The following is a 10,314-nucleotide window of genomic DNA, read 5'->3' as shown; positions in this document are numbered from 1 at the left end:
CGACCATTTCAATTAGGTGGAAAGCCCAAACACTAAACGGGAAACTTATGATGTCAGAGGATCCCAACCCTCCCCTCCCCGAAACAAGTCGAGACCCAAGGAAAAAAAAAAAATCAAAATCAAAACCAGGCTTTGTTCAGAGACAAAAACAGAAATGAATGACTTCCCCAGAAAGGCCAAACTCAGGAAGTGGTTTAAAGAGAGGCCACTTTAAGGAAGCCAGGCTAGTTTGCTCTTTAATATTCTTTTTCTTTTTTTTCCTTTAACCCCCCCCCCAAATATAAAAAGCTTCACTGGTACAAAATCCGTATGAACAACCAGTTGTAGAAATTAGCCTGTTTGCATCTTTTTTTAAAATCCCACTAATGTTCAAAAAAACCAACAAAAAACCAAAAACTGAGCTGTTAACAGATGACGTGGAGATGAAGTCACTTTGGCTTTCCTCAAGACGAAACTCCTATTAACAAGGATCTGTGATTATCAGACAAGAAGGGTTTTTATTTCACTGTTTCGGTCAGACCAATATTTATAGAAATGCAAAGCTCAACACACCCAGAAAATAAAAATAAAAAACACTTCAAAATGTGTGAAAACAAAAAAAAAGAAAAAAGTTAATTGTTAGAGCCGATCAGGATTTGTGATGGAAGCCCCTGAAGTGAGTTCCTGTTGGGACGGCTGCGACTATACATTGTGCTTTTTAAAAGATTTATTGATTTTTGGTTGTTTTTTTTAAATTTTAAACTCATTTCACAGTAACACCTTCAAACAACGCAAACCGTCGCTCGTGTCGAATACGCAGCGGGACCCTCTGATTTCAGCTCTTGGTTTCACAAAAACAAAACCCAGTTGGTGTCGCAGCACTCATGTTCACTAACAGAGACGGTCGTTTTTCTTCAAATGTATAAGGGGAAGTTTATTGTTTTTGCTTCTTTTTTTATTATTATCTACAATGCTTTAAAACCAACCGACTGTTCAAAAATGAGTACATCACAAAATACAATTACCAATAAACACAGAGTAAAGGGAGGGAGGAGGAGGAGGGGTGAGGGGGTGAGGAGAAGAGGGGGGGGGGCATCAGGTGATTAAGAGCTTTCATGACACTGGCATCAACAGACCAAAAGAAAAAAAACAAAACAAAAAGGCGAACTGCAGCAATCTCTAAACCAAGGCCTAATAAGAATGTGTAGGCAGTTTCTAGACGTATATATGGCACTTTGAATATTGTATTGCATTCGGATAAAAAAAACACTGGTAAAAAGCACATGCCCATATTAGATTTAAAGTAAAAGAACCAAAAAAAAAAAAAAAAAAAAAAGAAAGAAAAGGGAAGAGAAATCAGTGGTACCTTGTTTGGGGTGATCAGAACCTCACACACACCACATTCTGTCAAAGTGTTGAACTCCCAACAAATTGTGCTTAAAGTTTCCTTACAAAACTATAACACTTCTCGAGCAGTGTTGCAATTTTTTTTTTTTTTGCTTTTATATTTATGGGTTTTAAATGTGGAAAAGAAAAAGAAATAATAATAATAATCCAAACGTAAAAAGGTCAGATAGTGAAAATTGTGCATTTTGTGTCCTGCCTTGTTGAGTTTCAAACACATAAAAACCCCTGAGTTGACAACTCTTTAGCGCCACCAGGTGAGCAGTTCTCTCTTTTTTTTTTTTGGGAGTGAAGTCTTTTTTTTTTTTTTTGTCTTTTTTTTTTATTATTTTTTTTCAAACCAGGGCATTTCTTTTTTTAAACAATGCGTAGCACAACACAGACAGATTTCACCCAGATAAAAAGTGTAAACTTGGTGCAGAATAATGGAATGTTTTTGTTCACCAACACCATCGTGGTGGATTTATTAGTCTTTTTTCTTCTTCTTTGTCGTTTTGTTTCGATTTCAAATGTGCTGTGCGATGTAAAACTGAGACGTGACGCTGAAAAACCAACCAACTAACAAAAAAAAAAAAAAAAAACTAAAAAAAATTATCGATAAGAAGCAAAACATGCATCTAAAAATGTGTGGAGACCCACAGGTTGCGTCGTGTCCGAATGAGCTCTTCTTCAGGGGCTCCCACATTTTCAACCACGTCAGTGTGTGTGTGTGAGTGTGTGTGTGTGTGTGAGTGAGAGAAGAAAAACTAGATAATACAGCAAAAACAAGAAGTCGTGTATTCAAAAAACAAAAAAAACACTCGAGTTTGACACATGGGCACTTCAACAACCAAAGTAAAGAGTCAAACAGAACATTGTCTAGCATCTGCGTGATTAACAGAGTCTGTAAATCTTTCAACGCGAGGCGTCTGAAACTGAACCAAAAGCGGGCAAAAAAAAAACAACAAAACCACAATCATTGGGTAAATGAGGAGAAATTCACAGGAAAGTCAACGAGACGTACCGAGGAAGTCGAACGCTTCTGAACGAAAACCAAAAACAATTAGCCTCATACTTAAAACAGAGGATTTTCTTTTTCTTTGACCTGTTTAAATTTACAAACACCCCCCCCCCAAAAAACATGCTGATTAAACTGATTTTTAGTCCTCTTTAAAACGAAAAAAAAAAAAAAAAAAAAGCAATACACCAAACACCGCCCCCCTCCCTCCCCTCCAACACAGATGACAAATACAACATAAATCTACAAAACAACCCAAAGTTGTGCCTGGGTTCTGTTAGTTAAACCTCTATAGATTCAATGGTATAAAATATAGGTAATCTAAGTGTGCATTTAAACCACAGATTGTCTATTTGTGAATCAGTTCTAAAAAAGTTGACTCGTGTAGGTAGTCATTTCTCTCCACAGAGCAAATGTACCTCTTTATTGTGCCATCGATAGTTTAAGAAAAAAGGTAAATACGCTGAAGAATTTGGTAAGTGACACAAAAAAAAACAAACTTTTTTTTTTTCTTTTAAATAGTTTTGATGTAAATCGTCACGCTGCCCACGTAATGTAGAGAGGGATGTTCAGGGTCGAAACTTTCAAAAAGTGTTGGGGAAAAACAAAGAGTGGTCTGTAGGATTTCTTATTTTTCCTCTTTTTTTTTTTAAAGAAGCCAAAATATTGCTAATGGCACCAGAAAGCACGGCTGTGTGCCAATCCCTGTATTTAAACTTTCAAGTGAACTTTACTGAGAGAGAGGTAAAACAAAAACATAAAAAAGTAGCTAAATTAAAAGTTAGAAATCCCACAGGTTTGTGTTGTTTTTCTTCTTAAAACATTCGCGACAACAACAACAAAAAGTTTCTCCTAAATGAAATCTTCACATTAAATTGCTTAACCTCTCTCCTGCCCGTCACATTTCTATACAGATAAAGCAAAGAAACAAAACAAAAAAAATAAAAAAAAAAATCACACGCACACACAAAAAAAAAGAAAAAAAAGAAAAAAGAAAACCAAACCAAACCATGAATATACATGCAGAACAAATCAGGTTGAGCTAAGGTCAGGGGTCAGTGGGTTGCCAGGTATTGGTCAGGCGAGCTTAGAGAGACATCACAGACAATGGTGGGATGACGAAGAGGGTGGGGTGGGGTGGGGGGTTTGGCTTGGCTTTCAACATCATGAAGACATGCTAGGCTAATGATGAGCAAACAGGCATGGAGATTTGTTCTAAAAAAGAGGGAAAACATACAAAAAAGAGAGAGGGGGGAGGGGGGGAACAAAAACACGAAGAGGGAGAGACAGAGAGAGAGAGACAGAGACAAAGAGGAGAGAAGAGAAAGTTAGGGGCACGGCACAAGAATCATTTAGCCATGAGGCACAATAACCAACAAAAACAATGCCAGTCACCACGCACAGTACGGACACATTAGGGTCGACAACCACCCCGCCCACCCCCCGCCCTTCTCCCCCACACACAAAAAAAAAAGTACACAGATTTCAGGAAGTGACACCACTAGGACATATGGCAGACTCCGACATGCACATACTGTATACTTGGCACCCAAAGAGATCCATCTAGAACCAGTCCCCCCCCACCCCCCCATCTGCAGGGAGGGGGGAGGGGAACCGGGAGGATGGATGGAATGACTGGAGGAAGTTGTTAATAGGAGGAGAAATTTAAAAAAAAAAAAAAAAAAAGGGAGAGGTAGCCTAGCTCAACATGGCTCACACGTGATGACGGGACGAAGAGGAGGTAGGAACCGAAACGTCTAAGACGGCGAAGGGTTTGTTTGTTTTTAAACATCGACGGTAAACACGGAGGAGACAGAACGACGCGCAAGGAGTCGGATTCAGGTTGAAGCAGTTGGCTCGAGGTGGGTGGGGGGGTTCTGTGGCTTCGCTTCAGCCCTTAAACTTAACCGATCCTCTACCTGTCTCGCTTCGACCTGAAGGCAATGAAGTGGCAAAAAAAAAATAAAAAAATAAAAAAAAAATAAAGGAAAAAGGAACCACACCCGACGCTCTCCACTAAATATATAGCGACACAAAGTACCTCCAGCAAACACTGACTCCAGTGATCGTCATAAATAATCATATACAATAAAATATTTAATCCGACTCAAAGTACATGATAAAACCGCAGGAATGAAATACAACAAAATGTGGAAAGATCATTGCATTTTTTTTTTCTCCTGTTTTTAAATTTTTCTTTTTTTTGTAATAAGGAAAAGGGTGAGTCTCCCTCCTGCGATGGGCTCCTGTCCCCCTGTCCCCCCACCCCCCTGAGTCTCTGCTGTGGTGACCTTGGCTGGAGGCTGAACTTACCCTAGGATCAGTAGGGTTTGCTGTCGTTCTTGGAGCGCTTCAGCTGAACCTTCAGCCTCTTCATGCCGATCTGGAAACCGTTCATGGCCTGGATGGCAGCCTGCGCAGACACGGGATTGTCGTAGCTGACGAACCCTGGGAACAGAGCGGAGGTGTGTGTGTGTGTTAGGCACGAGTCACCACGGGAGACCAAGAGCCTACAGAACACAACTGGGCGGCGCTTTCCGAATATCGGGCAAATATCACGTCAGGACGGTCCCATTTCAACTGTAGGAAAAGTAAAACCAGAAGTCCTGCTGTTGTGATGAATCGTTTGAGTAGAGGAAAGTAAATACAACTAATAAAAAACTAAATAAACACACATTGTTTGGATTCAGAAAGACTGATGGTAAAAAAGGGGCAGGAGCACTATAACACTAACATTAGTTCATCCAGGTTTGCCCTAAAAACGTTTTATTTGCCGCCTGCAAACATTCAAATGAAGGTTTCCCTCTAAATTTTATTATAAAATTATTCTTACATACTGTATTTTCAGGACTATAAGGCACACTTAAAAGCCTTCAATTTACACTTGAAGCTTACGTCGGTGCAGTATCCCTCCGTGAGTTTTGAACCGTTTGATGATCTTTGTGATCTCTCATAAAGGGATCGTATAAATGCTGATACAGGCGAACCAGCTCCGCTAGAGCACCGAAATCCTCCATTTTGAATGGAGCGCGGCGCACAGAGTTACAAGAACTGGGAGGTGCATGATGATGCGTCTTATATATGACAAAAGTTCAAAAATGGACCACTCATTGACAGGGAGTCTTATAATCCAGTGTGCCCTATAGCGTGGAAAATACGGTATATTTATTTTTTTTAAAAAGTAAAACTTGTAGGTTGAACGGAGTCTGTACAGGAGAGAAATGCATTTCTTTATCTTTTAGAATTACATTCCCAAAGTTCAAGGCAAGAGTTTTTTTTTAATCTAAAAAAAGGGAAGTTCAGTCACGTCATGAGAAATACAAACTGAGATTCGCAACATTCTACTGCAACGAAGGAACAGATTAAACACTTAAATTGTATTTTGTGCTCATTTTAGTCTCTAAAACCCTGAGAGGATCGTAAAAAAGGCTGACTACTTCTGGCTTTTTAAAGCAATGTCCTGTGTTATTAAAATAAATTTTAAAATATCACTTTCAAATAAACTACACGACTTCCAAGCTCCCTCTCTGAAATGTCTAATAGTCAGGAAGTAGAATGGTGTAATTTCGCAGCCTCTACTTACCAAAGCATTTGCTCAGATTGGTCTGTTTGTCAATGAAGACTTTGGCAGAGACCACGTTTCCGAAAGGCATGAACATCTGCAGAAGATCTTGGTCCCCAAACTCCTGCGGCAGGTGGTAGATGAACAGGTTGGCGCCCTCTGGCCCTACTCCAATTGGTAAGAAAACCCCAAGAACTCACGTTACCTACAAACTTTAGGTGCGCACGTGAAGACCGACGGCGGCGGTGTGCGTTCAGGAAACTACTCACCTTCCTTCTGACTGCCGGCCACGGTCTGCTGCAGCAGGGACTGGCTGTAGAGGGAGGGGAGGGCGGAGGCTGTGTACTGCTGCATCCCTGAGTAGGCCTGGGTCAGCGCGTCCATAGAGCTGGCAGCTGACCCGTTGGCCATGGAGACTCCCAGGCCACCGTTCATGGCCCCCATGCCTGTAAGGTCGAGGCGAACTCTCAGAGAAGCAGTTTGGTTGTCGCGACTTAAAGCAGCGAAGGCTGAATAAATGTCGCCAGGATGTTAAATCCTGACCAGCGTTTGAATGGTTGGGGTCAACTCTGTGTTGGTTGAATAAACACAAAAAAAGGGCGGAGCTTCTCACCACTGACGCTGCTTGTGAGAGCGTTAAGGTTGTTGAGGCCCATGGAGGTGCCGGTCAGACCCTGCAGCGTGCCCAGAGACGCCAAGGTGTTCATGGCAGCACCGGCACTGGACCCTGCTGTTGACCCAGCTGTTAGGACATTAAACAAAGAGACAAAGTTTCACCCAGCTTTTAGCATCTTGACGGCAAACTGTGATCGATATGAGTGAAGACACGGCAGTGAGGGGAGCATTAAAGAGATAAGTCTTAACGAGGGGAGGCCGTTACGAAAGCAAACGTGTGTTAAACCCAAATGAAGTGTGTGCGCAGATTAGAAATAAATGGGGGCTCGTAAAATTTTATGCGGCCGATTAAAGCCCATAAAATATATCGGCGAGGAAGGAGGGTCATTAGGCAAACAGCTGATCAGGGTGAGGAGAGGGGCGACTGCGGACGTTTAGTCTTAAACAGGGAATTCTTTTTATCCTTCAGGAGGTATAAGTTATAATACATCAGAAGGCAAGTTAAAGAAAGATCAATAATCATTCACATTAAAACACAGTACCCAGAGGACCGTTTGCCTCCACAAGTAATGCGCGGACTAAAAATTCAGGTCGTGCTCGTGGTGGAGTTACCTGGACTGGCCAGAGCCCCCAGAGCTGCAGTGTTTGTGGACAGAGCACTGGTTGAACTCGGGCTGGCAGAACTCTGAGCTGCAGCTGCGGCTGCAGCCAACGTGGCCAAGTTCTGCAGCTGAAGAGGATTCACGCTTCCTGAGGACACAAAGGAGGAGGTTTTAGAAAAGGGAACCATGTTTGTGCTCATGTTCAGGCAGACAAACTGCACAAAAGAAAAAAAAAAAAAACATCTTTCAACATTTTCAACAGAGCATTTCTGTAGTCGAGACAGGGATAATCTCAAAGCTATGTGGACAAAACAACATTAACCCTTTCAGGCAGAGTGGTCACTGCAGTGGACAGCTACTTAAAAGCCACTTTCTTGGACATGTATGAGTTTTTATGAGCATAAAACCATAAAGTGGACACTAGTGCATCATGTAATACACTGTTATCTAGTAAAAAATATCTCTAAATGTACACTGTCCACCTGAGGGGACATGTGGAAGAGATCTTGAATAAATAAAATGTTTACAAATACATGCCTTAAGAAAAAAAGTCAGGGTTAAGTTGCAAGTTATTTTGGGACAAATCTACAGGAGGCTACAGATATGTGGCTAAAACAAGTTTGCTTTCAGTTTAACATAAAAAGAAATGCTTGTGCATCCCGGCTTTAAGAGATTTTGGCATTACTGTACTTTGTACCAAGTTTAAAGTGCAGCTTCACACCAACATGCCCATTTTCAATTTATAATTCCACCATGAAAAGATGGAATTAGCTGCTGTAGAAACAAAAGCAGCAGCAATGCCCTTTAATGTGGCCAAGTCACCCTGACTTTCTGCATCTGTTCAGTCAGCCTTCACAGGCCTTACAGTAGCTGTGCTGATTATTAATGAGCCACTGATCTAACGGCGTTTGCAGAGCCTGAAACCATGCAGGCGGAAAGAACCGTCAGAGCCGGCGGCAGGAAAAGTGGGTCCTTCGTGATTTACCGGCTACGTCTCGAGAACCGTAGTTTTGGCATCTGAATGGTATGAACTCACCTCCTAGCCTCTGAAGGCCGTTGAAGCTGCTTTGATTACTGGTCGACGTGGCCTGCTGGAGCAACTGTGGACAACACACAGCACAACACTTAAATTAACTAAAAATAAAACACATTTTAGGTCCGAGTTTATTTTAGGCACAGCATCAACCCCAGACCAAGCCTGACACTTCGTTTCTGCACATTAATGGCTCATTTTTCCTAAATGATGATGAAATAGCCACTTGCCATGTTTTTTCCTGCTTTTCTTTGTGGGAAAGAAAGAAAAAAAAAAAAAAAGAAACAGCTCATCTGTTCGTGTCACGTGGTCTCTGGCTCAGAATTACAGAAGGCACGAGTCACGTGTCGCCGTTCTCCAGCCAGAACCCAAACCGAGTGGGAAGATGTTCCCACTCAGAGCCAAGGGAATCCGTTTGTAGTCGTGGTATGAATGCTGCAAAATATTTGACATTTTCCGCTCTGAGGAGTCACCGTTTTACCAACCCGACAGAAATCAGAACACCTGAAAACAAGTGTCAGAACGCATCCCTGCCACCCCCACTCTCCCTCATTTTTACAGCCATTACCAGGTACTTTTTCTACAAAACCTCCATGAAAATAAGTCTCAACAGAGCTCTGCTACCGGACATGATACATGCAGATGCTTTAATTTAAACTTTCCATTTCTCCTGCCTCTATATTTTAAGCAGTACTTGACTAAAATAATGTTTTGCAGAGACTAGACCTGTGCCACGTGTTAGTTTTGTCTGTTTTAAACCAGCTTGTAAGACGCTTTAGTTAACCTAGTTTCCAGATAAATTCGACATAATACAGGAGTATTTATGCAGCTCAGAGCATCACTTACAGCTAGGTACTGTGGCGTCAGCGTCCCGAGCCCTGCCAGGTTTCCCCAGGGGGCGTTGTTAAGCTGCTGGATTTGCTGCACTAGCTGCTGCTGCAGGCGGCGCTGCTCCTTATCCCTCTGCGTGTCGGCGAACTTCACCACCAAAGGCGAGGAGCAGCCCTGGAGCGGTGAGAGGTGACACGCGTTAGACCGGCTCCGGAGCGCACGAACCCCCCGCCCCCTGCCGTCGGCAGTGCGGCCACCGCCGCGGCGAAGGAATTAGCTGCGATGTGCGTACACGCCGCAGCTAATACACACGGGACATCTGGCATGCAGAGCAGAGCCAGGCTACATTCCAAAAAAATAAAAAATAAAAAACAGGGACGGGACACCGGTGCAGACAGCGAGTCGTTTGGAAACACTCTGCGGGGCTGAAGTCAGTCCACAGATAAAAGCACGCGACAGATGAACACGTTTGAAAGGAGTACAGACATTCAAACATGGATTTGTCAGCAGACATTAAGAAGATGTGCATTACAGAACACAAGGTGTTGCAAACACACAGTCACATATTGTTCAGACAGACCCATGGACAAAGCATGCGGTGCAAACGGTTTGAGTTGAGTGCCAGACGGGGACCAGGCTGGGGTAGGGAAAATGGCTTCTGCACCAGCAGCACCTCCCGTGGTCGCTTAGAAGTAAGGGAGGGTGTGGGAGGGGGGTGGGGGGCAGGAGGCAGGGAGTAGGTGGCGCCACCCGACGGGGGCCCAAAATTAAATCTAGTAGGAGAAGCGTTATGTTTGGTTGAACTCCTAATTAGACGTGGTCCAACACTTCACTGGGGAGCCTCTGACCTAGCTGTCAAATTACTGCTGCTCTACTTCCACAAAGACTTCACCGGCTGCACACTCCCCCGTTTCCAACGAGGACTGCTGTAGTCTAGATTCAGTTCTTGTTAACCCAAATTTGATGGGAGGTTTCATTTTTTATTTTTTTTTGGTTCCCCCTGTGGTCCAAAATATAGACTGACAGCAGCGGACGAATTTGCAGAGACTAAAAATATAACCAGACTCAATAAACGAGGTGCATTTAGTTCGACATAAAATAAGAGATTATAGCAGCTTGTTGCGTCCCGTTAGCTCCGCTTCAACTTTCATTCAATTGTTTTGCAGACAATGATTTAATTTTGTAATTAGCGAGAGCGGTTTTGGAAATGAGTCATGCTCTGATGAATGAGCGCCGTCTGTTTGGGCGGGCCTTTCGTCTTTCCGACACAAGGGGGCAGCAAAACGCATGA

The 10,314-nt window shown here is 42.8% G+C and overlaps 1 protein-coding gene across 2 annotated transcripts; it reads right to left on the bottom strand.

Moving 5' to 3' along the window:
- Positions 1-4,694: 4,694 nt before the first annotated feature.
- On the bottom strand, positions 4,695-9,197 carry LOC108229963 (CUGBP Elav-like family member 2; the record flags this gene model as incomplete). 2 transcript variants are annotated; one of them, XM_025003725.2, is given in 7 exon segments in its annotated part: positions 4,695-4,828; positions 5,964-6,110; positions 6,212-6,388; positions 6,556-6,684; positions 7,170-7,307; positions 8,196-8,259; positions 9,039-9,197. In XM_025003725.2, coding segments are annotated over 7 exon segments (942 nt in total), but the record flags the coding sequence as incomplete, so codon positions are not given.
- Between the last annotated feature and the right edge of the window lie 1,117 nt (positions 9,198-10,314).

Source organism: Kryptolebias marmoratus, linkage group LG11, assembly GCF_001649575.2.
Source record: "Kryptolebias marmoratus isolate JLee-2015 linkage group LG11, ASM164957v2, whole genome shotgun sequence".
NCBI classification, from domain to species: domain Eukaryota; kingdom Metazoa; phylum Chordata; class Actinopteri; order Cyprinodontiformes; family Rivulidae; genus Kryptolebias; species Kryptolebias marmoratus.
Note: the sequence above shows the minus strand (reverse complement) of the source record. Positions and strands in the feature narration are given on the sequence as shown.